Genomic DNA, 15,056 nt, shown 5'->3' on the forward strand with positions numbered 1-15,056 from the left:
TAGGCCCGGGCCTAGGTGGATGTTGTAACTTTGCAAATTCAGTAGATGCAGATTTTACTGAACGTTACCTCTTGCGCCAGACGTGCCTTCGCCAGATCAGACCAGGCGAAGTGCAATAGAGTAGATAGGACTTCCTCAAAATTTATTTAAATGCTGGTGTCTTTAAATGCTGGCGTCTTTTCCTTTTTTCAGGGTGATAGGCTGCAAAAGAGTGTACATTTTTTTTGGGTACCCTCCTTCCCCCCTACATTTCCTAACATATGGCACATAACTATACACTGGGCTCATGTGTAGGGCAATATAACAACTTTATTTTACTAAGATTCCCTGGGCTTGTGTAATATAATGTATTTGATGAAACATATATGTCCATTCAACTTTAACTTCCCGCCGCATGCAAATTAGCCAATGCTAGCGCAACTTCGCTCTGCTTGCTGAATTAACGCTAGCGCAACTTCCCCAGCATTTGGCGTCTTGGACGCAAATTCGTGTTTTAGGGAATTAGCGTTGTCTGGGCGAAATTACGCCTGGTGAAGTGTTGCGAAGCGGACGCTAGCAAATTAGTGCCGCTTAGGGAATTTGCCCCTAAATAAGAGATGGCCTTTATTTAACTGGGAGCTTCTGGGTATCACATTTCTAGATAAGAGATTCCATACCTATTTAGATCATTCAGCAGCAGAGAAGCACATTTACTAAAATCACTGGATAGCCAGCATTGCTGCAAAGACATCAATAAAACCAATGCTAGAGTACATCAAGTACAATTGCTTGGAGCACAATGCACTCCCCAACCTCAAATCTACTAATCACAGCAGGACAAAATGCTCAAAATCACCTCCCATTCACTTGCTTGGCAAGCATAACATTTTCCCAAATGAAAGCAAATATAATTCTGTGCACCTTTCCAGTACATTAAAGGGGTTGTTCACCTTCCAACACTTTTTCAGTTAAGTTGTTTCATCCCATTTTCTATTTGTGATCGTTTTCCTACTATTAGTGTAAAGTTTGTTTTTTTACTTTCTTATGTCTTTCTGAAGCAGCTCTGGGACTGGGGGTCACTGACTCTGCAAACAATCCAAATTCAAATCATTTCTTTGATGCATTTCTTACCTTTAGCCCTGCTGAGTATAATCCCTGAGTTTCATTAAAGGCAGCTGTTAGAATTGATACAATAGTTGCTAATATTCCACAGACACTGCTAAGAAATGTATCAACTAATGTAGCAAATTGTAACAGTTCAGAATCTGCACTTGGATCACTGAGCTGCCAGACTGGAACACAGGTACATTCAATGTTGGAAAAACTTTAAAAAAAAAAAAAAGGAAAGCAACTGAAAATAATCTTTATTTCTGGAGAACAATTTAAAAGCAACTGAACAGAAAAAAGAGTTTGCAGGGTGAACAACCCCTTTAATTACACGTATGGGGAGGTAGGATGTACCTATACTACAGACGATAGCAATATAACTATATATATATATATATATATATATATATATATATATATATATATATATATAAATCCCAATAATCACAGCACTCACGATTTGTAGACTCTCGTTGCCTGGGTGCAAGCCACCGGTAATATACACGATCCTCCCATATAGATGCTGAACTCACAGGTCTTATGAACCTATAAATGTTTATATATATATATATATATATATATATATATATATATATATATATATATATATATATATATATATATATATATATATATATATATATATATATACACACACACACACACAATACCACGAAATCTTTTGGTTGGAGGGTAGGCTGTAGCACTCATTTTTGTTATTGGCATATCATTTTTAAACACAACAGTGTAATAGAAAAACATAAGCTATCCCATATTTTCACAACACAGCCAGCCTCTGCTCATAACCCAGCAGGTCACCTTTTGCCTATTCAAAGACTATTTTTTGTTATGGTCATCATTTATGCACCATAATTTCCACTAGGTATTTTTCCACAGATTTTATTTCTTCTTAAAGAAAAACATATATTCTGCCATGAATACAAGCACTGGGGGTCTCAGTGCCTTCCTTCTGCCTTGTGCGATGAAGACTCTGTTTGCTGGCCGGCACAAGTATTTATACCTCCCTGGGCCCTACCACCTGACCCAAACTTCCCAATGGGACCCTATCCTACTACCAATTAGCTCACCTTCTGAGTGCAGCATCGCCAATTAGGTTACCCCTCAGCAGGAGAAGATTAACCCCTAACTTGACATCCGCCTTCCCATGCCCGCCCAGGAATAATTCCATGCGCAGCACATTTTCAATTATTTTAAAGTTAATTGTAAATGAGTTTAAATTCTTAAAAAAATATTTATTAAACTCTGAATGCCAAAAACCTGAAACTTTCGTGTTCTTATACTATAAAAACCAAATTTTTAGTGGAAAAAAATACAATATTTTCTGGATTTATTATACACCAAGGATGGCAAAAGTCTGAATCCAAAAATCTGGCATCTCAGAGCTGCCAAGGTTGCATATAAGTCAATGCAGGCCCGGATTTGTGGAAAGGCCACCTAGGCCCGGGTCTAGGGCAGCAGGATTTTAGGGGGTGGCATGCTGCCCAACCACACCCTCATTTGTTCAAGAACACAGGGGATGTGCTGGAGATACAGTCATTTCTTAAATTCCCAGTACTCAAATCCCCATTACATTACACGAATAAAGGGAAGGGGACAGGGGAGACGGAAGACAGTGGGCAGGGCCCCATACAACAACATTTTCGGGGGGCCCCTGGTCCCCACCCACCATGGCGCCCAAGCCCCATCCCCTGATCCCGCCCACTCCACATCACAATTAAAAGACCACACAGACATCAGCGCTAAAAAAGTAACCCCCACACACATATTGATGGTCAGGGCCCCCTTACAAGGTGAAAAAAAAAAACATTGGTGCCAGGGCCCCCCATAAAAGTTTTTTTTAAAAAAACATTGGCACCAGGGCCCCCCTTACAAGTTAAAAAAAATTGGGGCCCCATAAAATATTTTTTTTAAAAAACCTTGGCGCCACGGCCCCCCTTACAAGTTAAAAAAATTAGTTTTTTTTTTAAAAAAAACCTTGGCACCAGGGCTCCAAAATTGGGGCTCCAAAAATTATTTTTCAGGACTTCAGTGTTGGTCTTTCCGCCGCTTAGGACTTCGTATGTTCGTCACTTCCGCATTCTGCCTCTTCGGGACTTCGCAAGCAGAGGCACGGCTGCAGAGCCACCGTGTGGGGTTTACCTTGACGTAGTATGGTGGCTTATCAACTTTATGATCATAACTTTGTAACTAAAAAACCCCTGTCTTTGTGAACACATGCATTTGCATATATACTGAATTACTTAGACGGGCCCAGGGAATGTGCACTGACCCATTTGGGTATGTCGGTAGCACTTCCCTTATACTTATATACATTTTTACTTAGCAATGTGAGTGCTCCCACAACCCCCCCCCTTTGTAACGGCTGCGGAGCGGTCAAGGGGGGCCCAACTCTTCGAAAAGTGCAGCACTGCCAGGCCCCCCTTCAGCCCCGGGCCTGGGACACGACTCCCCTGTCCCCCCCTGATGGCGGCCCTGACAGTGGGCCTAGGGGCGCCCCCTATGTAAATCCAGCGTACCGAAAATATCTTGATCTGCGCTGGGCTTTGTGCAATAATCCGAAGATTTATGGTTTTCGGGCAAAAATCATAAAAAATCTTTTCAGGTGGAAATTTGCTTTTTTTCACGATTTTTTCATACACAGGAAATTTTCTGGAAATTTTTTTGATAAATAAGGGGAAAAAAACCTGTGCTGATTTGGTCTGAGTATTTTTTCCGAAAATAATTAGATAAATTCGGACTTTGATAAATGGGCCTCATAGTGATTTAAGTGCAAGTATGCCATTTCTATTGTATATCATTTTACAAAAAAAAAAAAGGGAGTGTACAATAACAGAAATATGATTCATATTGATTGTGTATACATTCATGTGTTTGCCTTAACATAATCTAGGAACCTTGCTTAAGGTTGGGCTAGCAGTCCTTTTATATATGGTGATGATAGAACAGCCATTTGTGTTAATGAAACATACAGGGGCAGATTTACTAAACTCGAGGGAATAATTTGAACAGAAAAAAATTTGAATTTCGAAGTATTTTTTTGGGTACGACCATCGAATTGGTCAAATTCAATTGAATCGAATGATTCGAACGATTTGAAGTAAAAATCATTCGACTATTCGATAGTCGAAGTACTGTCTCTTTAAAAAATACTTTTACTAAATACTTCGCCACTTTAAACCTACCGAGGTTCAATGTTAGACTATGGGGAACTTCCCCAGCACTTTTCTAAGTTTTTTGTGGTCGAATAAAAATCCTTTGATCGATCGCTTAAAATCATTCGAATCGAATGATTTTTATTTGATCGATCGAAGTATTTGCGGTGAATCCTTCGAATTCAATATTCGAATTCAAGGATTTTACTTCGAGGGTTTTTAACCCTCGAAATTCGACCCTTAGTAAATCTGCCCCACATAGTATAGTAAACATAAGCATCTATTTAATGAATGTTTTCTTTTTTTTTAGGCTTCAATGGCAGATTATAACACCACAGTAAGTATTACACATGAACTTTTTAAAAATAAGTAAAAATCTCAGGATATGTGCAATCACCCTGTCTGCAATTACCCTTATTGTTCTGTTTTTTTTCTATGGCTGCGATTGTATATACTCTTGTGCAATATAAACTACAGGTATGGGACCTGTTTAGTGATGGGTGAATTTATTCGCCAGGTGCGAATTTGCGGTGAATTCCTGCGGTTCGCCACCGGCGAATAAACTCGCGAAACTGCAGCGAAAATTCGCCCAGCGTCAAAAAACGCCATTTGGAGAAGTTTTTGTAGTTTCCCAAATTTCGCAGGAAATTCCCAAATTTTTTGTCAAAACGCCCCAAATTCGCCCATCACTAGACTCTGTTACTCAGAATGGCCAGGAGCTGGGGTTTTCCAGATAAGGGGTTGTTCCATAATTTGGATCTACATACCTTATGCCTACTAAAAAATCATTTAAACATTAAATAAACCCAAAAGCATTTTTTTGTCTTCAGTATGGATTAACAATATCTTTGCTAGAATCGAGTATAAGGTATTGTTTGAACAAGACAAAGAGGAAATAATGTTTGGAATTATTTGATTAAAATGGAGTCTATAGGAGATGACCTTCCCATTATTCAGACTTACTAAAGCACAATGTACTGCTTTATTATTACAGAGAAAAATGAAATTTCAAATTTTAAAGATTTTAATTATTTGGATAAAATGGAGTCTATGGCCTTCCTGTAATTTGGTGCTTTCTAGATAACAGATTCCAGACCTGTAGTAAATTCAATATAAGCATATATTTAATTAATGTTTTCTTTTGTAGACTTCAATGGCAGATAATAGCACTACAGTGAGTATTAAAATTGCTGCATACTGTTACTTAAAACGATTAAGTACAAATGGCAGCATATTTACCCGTCACTTGCTGGAGATCTCCATTCACTTTGATGGGGGGCGGGCGGTTGGGAACTTTGAATTTTTTGTCCACTTCCACACTTGATAAAATGCACCAAAATCACCCCATCTGTAATTACCCTCATTGTTCTGTACAATTGTTGCTGTTTTTCCAATGGCTGCTCTTGTGGTTTGTCTTGTGCAGTATAAACAACAGGTATGGGACATGTTATCATGATTGCTCAGGACCTGGGGTATTCTGGATAAGGAGTTTGTTTCGCTTCCAATAAGGATTAAATATATCTCGGTTAGATCAAGTACAAGGTTAACTTTTATTATTACAGAGATAAAATAAATCATTTTCAAAAATGCAAATTATCTGATTAAAATGGAGTTAATGGGAAACTACCTTCCCATAATTCAGAGCTTTCTGGATAATGGGTTTCCAGATAACAGATCCCATACCTGTATTTAATTTCTGCTGCATTTCCCCAACCTACATTTGTGTTTTCCCTGAGCAATATTTATTATTTAGCACATGCACATTTGTTCACTTATTTCATAAAAATGAACTTTGCCATCCTTTTGATAAATTTTGATCATTCAAAAATATTCTCAACAACTTTAGCACGTACACACACACAAACACACTTTTTTGCTATTTTTCTAGCAACACTGCCATTTTTGCCATTTTTTGTTAAATATCAACTTTTATGCATGTATGTTATAATGATGTTATAAGATATTTTCGATGCATTGTATGAATGCCACCATACAGAAAAATGAAACAATAAACAGATAGAAATATGATCAATATTGCTGAGGATTTGCTTAAGGTTGGGCTAGCAGCCCTTTTAGATATGTTGAAGATAGAACAGCCTTATGGGTTAATGAAATATATAATAGTAAATTAAACATAAGCATCTATTCAAGGAATGTTGTCTTTTTAAGGCTTCAACGGCAATGGCAGATTATAACACCACAGTGAGTATTCAAATTGCTCCAATTATTAAGTAATACATGGCCTGTCTGAAAGTATGTAAAATCTCTCAAATATGCTCAAATCTCTCAATAGACTTTCAAATGTAAGTGTATTCTATTGAAAGTTACTGTGTTAATTTGTAAGAATGCAAACTCAAGTACAACAGATCTAACAAATAATTTACTTTCTCTAATAGCTACAATAATCCTCATAAAATGATATCACTGCCTTTAAAAGAGAAAGAAAGGTCCAATCGATAGGGGGTGCCCTAACATTTGGCAGAGATTGTAATCACTTTGATACCCTGGGCCGGTGCTCCTGTTAGCAGAAAACTGCCCTGGCCCAGGGTACATGACAGAGAGTCATCTTCTTCCTGCTTCTGTGCTTTTAACAAAGAAACGTCCTTTTTACTCTATTGCGCATGCGTCGGCCGCAGGATTTTAATGAAAGAAGGGAGGATTGCAGTTCAGTTTCTCAGCAGATATGTTTTACAGCCCATAGAAACCACTTCCATTAGAGTAGTGAAAGCACATATCTAATTGGTTTTCTATAGGTTACTGGACCTTGAGCAGACTTTGAACCTTATTATATTGCAGTTTTGGTTTTAATTGACCGCTAATGTCATTTGAAAGCAAGCAGTCAGATGAAGAAGGCAAATAATTCCAAAACAGCAAAAACCTAAGTATAAACTGGGTACATTATTTCGATGGGGTCAGTGACCCCCAATGATCATGGGTGACCCCCAATAATCATGGGTACTATTTCAAATTTTCTTCAGACCACTTCATCAAGCGCTAATGGCACAGTAACAGTAAGTTATAAGTACATGTTACATGTACTTTTAGTATGTTATAGAATAGCTAATTCTAAGTAACGTTTCAATTGGCCTTCATTTTTTAAAAAATAGTTTTTGAATTATTTGCCTTCTTCTTCTTCTGACTCTTGCTAGCTTTTAAATGGGATCATTGGGGGTCACGACCCCATCTAAATAATGTACCCAGTGTGTGTGTATATATATATATATATATATATATATATATATGTTTTTGCTGTTTTGGAATTATTTGCCTTCTTCATCTGACTCTTGCTAGCTTTCAAATGGGCTACGAATGGGCTGTAAGGCCACAAATTTATTGTTATTGCTACTTTTTATTTCTAATCTTTCGATACAGTCCCTGTCCTATTCATATTCCAGTTTCTTATTTAAATCAGTGCATTAAATAGAAATGTTTTGCTTCCTAAAAGAATTAAGTATATCTTAGTTTGGATCAAGTATAAGGATAAAGGAAATCATTTTTTAAAATTTGGATTATTTGGATAAAATGGAGTCTATGGGAGATGGCCTTTCGTTAATACGGAGCTTTCTGGATAACGGGTTTCCAGATAACAGATCCCATACCTGTACATTAATTCAGTGACTTATTATTATTATTATTATTATTATTATTAACAAGTATTTATATAGCGCCAACATATTGCGTAGCACTGTAATACTTAATTTGTATTTGCATTTTTGTTTCCAGGACACTTCACCAAACGCTACTGCCATATTAACAGTAAGTTATAAAGAAGCACATCCTCAAATAAAATGCTAGCGCTGAAAACCCTTTATCTATCCAGTGTCTTATGTTTTTTTCTTGCTTTCTTCTTTGAAAAATGTTTTAGAGTTTGCCCAGTATTGGATTTACTGAGACATCTTGAACTTCAAATTAATCTAATCTAATTTAACATTTTTTCCAGACCAGTTCACCAACCACTAATGAAACATTTACAGTAAGTTATGCGGATGCACATTCTGATAAACATACAGTAAAAAAAATGGAAGGCCCTTTTCCCATTTGTTGTAATTATTTTATTCTTTTCTTGATTTTTTAAAAATGCTTTATTCTTTATGATTCTGGCAGTCAGGAAAGTGTTTGTCAAAGTAGATCAGTGTGTCAATTTGTCAGAGCACCACAAAGATCTAACAATCATCTGAACTGCAAATTAAATCAGGGAGCACTGGTTATTTTTGTCAGGTGGAAACCACAGTTAAAAATAAAAAATATTTATCTTTTGTGAATCGGTGTCATACTATATAATCTGTGCAAACTGGGACCACTCAGAACAAAACAGCAAAAAAGTAACAAGATATACTTGGTACCTATATATTCATTCGGTGAACTAATTTGAATTTGCATTTTTTCTTCCAGGACACTTCACCAAACACTACTTCCATATTAACAGTAAGCACATCCTCAAATAAAATGCTAGTGCTGGTGATCCTTTATCCATTGAGGTCTTCATATGTTTTTTTTTCTTCTTTGAAAAATGTTTTAGAGTGTGTTCAGTATCTAGTCCGTAAATCTAAATCAATTGGATTGAGTGAGAAATCTTGAACTTTAAGAAGATAATCAGCATGTCTTGTATACATGAATTTAGTCACCTAATCCTATTTAACATTTTTTTCCAGACCAATTCACCAACCACTAATGGCACATTTAAAGTAAGTTATATAGATGCATATTCTGATAAAATAGGAGCATGGAAGGTCCTTTTACCATCGGTTTTAATTATTACTGTTTTATTATGTTTTATGCTTTATTCTTCATGATCCTGGCATTCAGGAAAGTGTTTATCAAAGCAGATCCGTGCGTCAATTTTTCAGAGCACTGCTAAGACTTAACCATCATCAGTATTGTTAATCCTATTGCAACTTAAATCTGGAATCACTGCCAATTGAAGTGAAATTCATTGTTTTATTTTGTTTTCAGGACACTTCACCAACCACTACTGCCCTTTTAACAGTAAGTTATAAAAAGAATGCCACTGCTGAAGGCCCTTTCTCCATCCAGAGTGATGTCTTGTTATCCTATTTTTCTTGATTTCTTCTTTGGAAAAAGTTTTATAATTTTGTTAAAAATCTAAATCAAATGGACTAACTGAGCAATTTAAAAAATAAAAAATCATCATGTTTTGTGTACATGATTTTAGTTACCTGATCTGATTTAATATTATTTTTCCAGATCAAATTATCACCCACCATTTTAATAGTTAAGGGCTCATGGACATCCGTATGTGCAGTTGCAGTCCCTTGCACTTTTGTTGCAGTCAGTTACTGCCAGGGTCAGACTTGGGGCCCAGGGCCTACCGGGGTTGCTGTCTCTGGGGATCCCCTCTGGCCCCCCTGCCCATACCACAAAGCCCCCTCTGGGCCTGCTGCACCCGCCACCATCTGCCCCTACTCCTTGCAAGCGCCTTTTTTCTTTTTATTTCCAGGCCAGGAGGAGGAGGTTCTGGACAGCGGTGACAGATGGCAGGGAGCAGGTCTGGGCCGGCAGGGCCCACAGGGTTTTTTCCCTTGTCTGACCCTGGGTGCGGCACCTATAGACACATAGAAACCCTGGAGCTACTACCACCTCCTGACCAAGCTATAACTCCATGGTTGTGTCAAAAACTTGACAGGCTTTGAAAATATAAAAATATTCAATTGCAATGGCATCTAATTTGCGACAAAGCACATGGGCAGTTGAGTTTGTTTTGGCGAATCAGACTCAGTTGTGGTAGGCGCAGCACAATTAAACCAAAAGCATAGCTCCCTTGCCGCTGCAATAATGCTGGGATTCTGGGGAAAAGCACTGCATTGTGGGAAAAAAAAGCATGCCAATTGCTCTGGAAATTGCACGTTTGCTTACTGCACTTGCAAATGTACATGTGCCTGCTAGTAGAAAAAGAACACGTTATAATAAATATAATAGCATAGCAGGTCCCTTTTCCATTCATTGAAATTTCTTCTTATCCTTTATTCTTTTGTTTTTGGATGTAATACTCCAGTAGCAGCAACCATTGCAGGTATTTTTCCTTGGTCAACTGTTGGAAAGCAAGCGTCCTGCTGGTTGATATATGTTGCACATTATTACAATGCAATCAACTATTATTTCTGCAATCAATTTATGTTTAAATGTACTCATAGTAAGAAACAACTGTTTTTTATCCATTCTATACATTGTGATTATTTTTATTTTTCTTCTTTCAAAATGTATTATTTAGAATTTAGAACCATTTAGAAAATAGCAAGTGCCTCTTCTGCCTGGCGCTAGTACCACAAATAACCCACAGTAACCAATTTGCACTTACTTTTTTACTGATCTTCTGATGTTAATAAAAGTGAAAGCTATTATTTTATTAGTTTATTATAGGGTACTGGACCTGGAGCAATTTTCACTCCCCCCCTTTTTATTTCCTTCTTGCATTTGATTTCAATTCAGATTAAAAGTACAGTATTCATGTTAAAATGGTTTTAAAAATCTATATATGCATACACAACAATGCAAATAATAATAAGCAGGATAAACATGAGTTGATGGTGTATGAGTTGAGTCACCTGATAGCTGTAACTAAAAACTACTAAAGCTGTAGTTAGGTTTTAGTTGTTTTTGGGGCAGATTTATCAAGGGTTCAATTTCGAGTTCATGGGGTTTCTAAAAACTCCCATAAACTCCCATGAACTTGAAATTCGACTTATCGAAATTTATTAAAAAATCTAATTTTTTAAATTCTGGTGAATAGGATCGACCAGCAAACACGAATCGAACTCGAACCAAATTCAATTTGAGTTTTTTCTCCAGAGTCACCAAAGTACTCCAAATTGATTGTAGGACGTCCCCCATAGGTTAAAACACCAATTCAGCAGGTTTTAGTTTGCAAATAATCAAATTTGATTATTTAAAGGGACAATACATGATAAATTTCGAAATTCAAATTTCGATTTTTTTTTTAAAAACTGAAAGCGAATTTGGACTATTCCGTAGTCAAATTACACTAAAATAAATTCAAAAATTTTAATTTTTAAATTCGAAATTCGTATTTTCACTCTGACCCTTGATAAATCTGCTCCTAAATGTTATCTTGAATTGCAGTGTAAGCCAATGTAGGGATTGTTAGAGTGTTGTGGCACAGAAGGAATGATCAGTCAGATGTATGAGCTTGGCAGCAGTAATGATTGATTGGAATGGTGACAAACTAAAGATTTACAGTAGTCAATATATAACTGAATGAATACAGAATTTTGGTGGAATTTTGTGTTACAAAGGGCCATAATTAAGGAACATTTTGGAGGTTGTAGTGGCATTATTTAGTTATTTATCGGTTAGTAGAGCAGAATCAAATATAACCAACACAACTGGGAAGAAGGGGTCATAGTTGAGATGTTAACCAGATACCTGGTATTTTGAAGGGGGAAAGAGTAAATATAAACATAAATCCAGGTTAAGTAGCTTGAGTTGAGATTAAGGGTAGGACTACATGGACGTTTTCGGTGCGATCCGACAAATCACATGTGACAGAAATAAGGTAAGAGAAATCTCGGATGAAGACGCAGCGTTGATCCACCGAGACACGACTGTCGGATGCAGACGCTGCATGCTGCGTCTGCATCCGACAGTCGTGACGCGTCGGATCAACCTTATTTCCGTTGCATGCTATTTTTGCAAGCGTTTTGGCGCAGCGCGTCGGATCGCGACGAAAACGTCTGTGTAGTCCTACCCGAAGAGGCATAATAATTATAAAATCAGCACAGAGCTGTTATTGGAAACTATAAGAAATGAATAATTGTCAGGAAGTATACAAATATAATAATAAGGGGACCTAGGGCAGAGCTAAATTACAGAAACAGGTTTAGGAAGAAGATGATGGTGTGCTGTTGAAGACACTAATAGAACAATTGGAAAGGTAGGAGGAAACTGGGACTGTTAATGTTATGAAGTCCAAAAATCTGGAGGGGGAAATTATATCAAAACCTGCTACAAGATCAAGGAGTATTAGTAAGGAGAACTTGCTTTTGCCATTTGCAATTAGCACATCATTGGCCAGTCATGTTAAAAGACTTCAGTGATACAAGCAGACCGTAGTCAAAAACAAAAAGGTCAATCTAATATATACTAGCCATTTGACACATGGGAGAAGTAAAGCAGAAGTTACCTACTTAATTTATCTTCCTCTGTTTTCTTCCAGGCCACCATAGAGAGCACAAATAATACAACAAATGTAAGTTTTATTCATTCACACCCAATGTGATATTTATTAAATATTTAAAGTTTTTTTTAGTTTTCAATTATATAAAAGTAATACAATGTGACATCACCTGTACCTTCCCAATGAGAAATCAATATTCAATTCTTGAATAATCCAACTCATTTGTTTACTACAAAGCCATCCCAAATGCTTGATTTTTGCAGGAAAACTCTAACATGAGCCTAACACTTCCCATCCTCCCATCCTGTTCTAGCATAGGTTATGGTATTGTAACATGTGCAGCAAATCATCCAATCATAATTAATTTATAATGATTTGTTTATAATCATATATAATGGTCTAGTAGGGTTGAACATTTTAAGTGGTTGCTATGAGTTGGGTTGATTGTGTAACACAACTGTAGGGCTTATTTATGACCACAAGATCAGTTGGGTAACCTGCGCTTTTCCCCTCACTTTCATTAAAGGTATTGTAAGATATGTGTGTCAAAACTGCAGAATATCATGTGTATTTCACCAGCATTAGGCTGGGGAAATCAGAAACTCCAGGGAAATGTGTATTGCTGCAGCTAGTTAAGCTGTTTAAGTGGTGAACCAGTTTAGTAAAAGATGGATTATGGTCCCTGGAGTGGATGTAAGAGAGCAGGGTGGGCTTACATCCCTTGCACCATGTAAGGGTTTTGCAGCTGCAAAGCTAAAGGCAGTTAGAGATAATTAACTACAGGTATGTGGTAGTTTAAAGGAGGTGTGGAGCGACACCTCAGTGCTGCTGCTTCCCACTAGAGACCTCCTGGAGTGGAGGAGGGTAAGGGGCCACGGAAGGAGTGCTGGTGAGCACTAGGGAACCAGAGAATGATTCCACTGAGTTGGAGAGAGCTTCAATAGTCTGGAGAGAGGACAAGAGAGACTGCTCCCAGGAGTCAAGAGTGTCTCAAGTGTGCCCAGAGAGGATTCTGGGATTTGTGGTCTGCTGAAAGCCAGTGAGTGCTAAACTCTAACGTGAGTAAAGAGAACACCAGTGAGGGTGTGAAGTGGGACTGTTTGTTATGTGATTTCCCCCATGTGAAGCCAGTGGGCTGAATAATTGTGTTTATTTGAAAATAAAAGCCAGCAAAGCAGCAATTTGAGCTCTTTAAGGTGGTCGGTCTCTGTGCTAAAATCTGTGCCGGGGCCTTGGGTTTCGTTACCAGAAGCTCACAGTATGTAAACCGTTTTTGGGCTGTACGGGCCAATGGGGTTAATCACCAGCTAGTAAACTAGAGCAACTCTTAACACTTAAGGCAGGGCCTTTGGCAATTGGAAGAAGTGAAGGTGCGGTAGCCTCCCACAGGCTACTGTGAATAAACCAATAAAGAAATGGGCGCTAGGAGGTTCTTGCAGTTAAACAAACGTTTATTTGTGAGAGACAAATGATCCACAGGATTTGTACTTACAAAGCCACAGAGGCCCCAGCAGATAATCATAACCTGGCTACAACATGTCCCTCAGAGACAGCACACTGGAACTCCATGAGTCAATAGCGTAACACCTGGATAGATACACCCTCAGGATCTCAGCACCCTGACCTGGATCCCACATGTTGAATCAGGGAACTCACTAGCCCTTATTCCCTATTAGGCTGTGTCCCTATACTACAGGCCAGACTTGCCTGAGGAGAGAGCTACCTCCTTGTATCCCTCCTAGTTGGAGCCAAGCTGCTCTTGCTACTTAACCTGTCTATCTTACTCTCCTAGAGAGTACTATTACAGGTAGTAACCTATCTCTAGCTGGCCTCATTCATGGGGTCCCTGCTCCCTGACTTATCTCTCTAGACGTACTGGTCCCTCTAAGGCAGTGATCCCCCAACCAGTAGCTCGTGAGCAACATGTTGATCTCCAACCCCTTGGATGCTGCTCCCAGTGTCCTCAAAACAGGTGATTATTTTTTGAATTGTAGGCTTGGAGGCAAATTTTGGTTGCATAAAAACCAGGTGCACTGCCAAACAGAGCCTTGATGTAGTTTGACAATCCACATAGGGGCTACCAAATGGTCAATCACAGCACTTATTTGGCACCCCAAGAACATATTTCATGCTAGCGTTGCTCCCCAACTCCTTTTACTACTGACTGTTGCTCCCGGGTTCAAAAGGTTGGGGATCCCTGCTCTAGGGCAAATGGCTTTACTGGGCCTTGTTGCACCCAGGCTCCCTGAAAACATCCAGCTGGATCAGCAACCAGAAACCAAAGAGGAAGATCCTCCCTTTCTCTCTCACTATACCAAAGTGTAACAGGGTGTGGTCACAATAACACCTCTTGGTCATTAATACAACTATGCAAATTACAACTAGCTATAATGGCATCCGCCCAGCAACTAGAAGATCAGGAAGTGTAGGGATTTAAAGTGCCATAGGGGCATATTTACCCTATAGGTCCCTACAGTTACTTGTGTCAAAATTATCTCTCTGCACTTCCATACAGTTTCAGTGTCCATTGCCGCAGGGGCACCCTCATGCTACCACAATCTCCTGACCAGGTGGTATCTCCAGGATCCCAACAGCGCCCTGCATCAATTGCCACAGTGCAATTGGGCCAAAAGAATAGTGCACAC

The 15,056-nt window shown here is 38.4% G+C and overlaps 1 protein-coding gene across 5 annotated transcripts in view; it reads left to right on the plus strand.

Moving 5' to 3' along the window:
- LOC121395392 (integumentary mucin C.1-like) overlaps positions 1-15,056 on the plus strand; it is a 55,477-nt gene that overhangs the window by 12,576 nt on the left and 27,845 nt on the right. For 3 of the 5 annotated variants that reach the window (XM_041568797.1, XM_041568799.1, XM_041568800.1), the window contains exons 2-10: positions 4,570-4,596; positions 5,407-5,433; positions 6,429-6,461; positions 7,983-8,015; positions 8,200-8,232; positions 8,652-8,684; positions 8,912-8,944; positions 9,213-9,245; positions 12,451-12,483. In XM_041568797.1, the coding sequence (XP_041424731.1) occupies positions 4,576-4,596; positions 5,407-5,433; positions 6,429-6,461; positions 7,983-8,015; positions 8,200-8,232; positions 8,652-8,684; positions 8,912-8,944; positions 9,213-9,245; positions 12,451-12,483 (279 nt within the window). In that variant the 5' untranslated portion in view covers positions 4,570-4,575. The remainder of the gene's footprint in view (positions 1-4,569; positions 4,597-5,406; positions 5,434-6,428; positions 6,462-7,982; positions 8,016-8,199; positions 8,233-8,651; positions 8,685-8,911; positions 8,945-9,212; positions 9,246-12,450; positions 12,484-15,056) is intronic. The other 2 variants (XM_041568798.1, XM_041568801.1) reach the window with 2 other exon arrangements.

The sequence above is a fragment of the Xenopus laevis genome, chromosome 7L (assembly GCF_017654675.1).
Source record: "Xenopus laevis strain J_2021 chromosome 7L, Xenopus_laevis_v10.1, whole genome shotgun sequence".
Lineage (NCBI taxonomy): Eukaryota > Metazoa > Chordata > Amphibia > Anura > Pipidae > Xenopus > Xenopus laevis.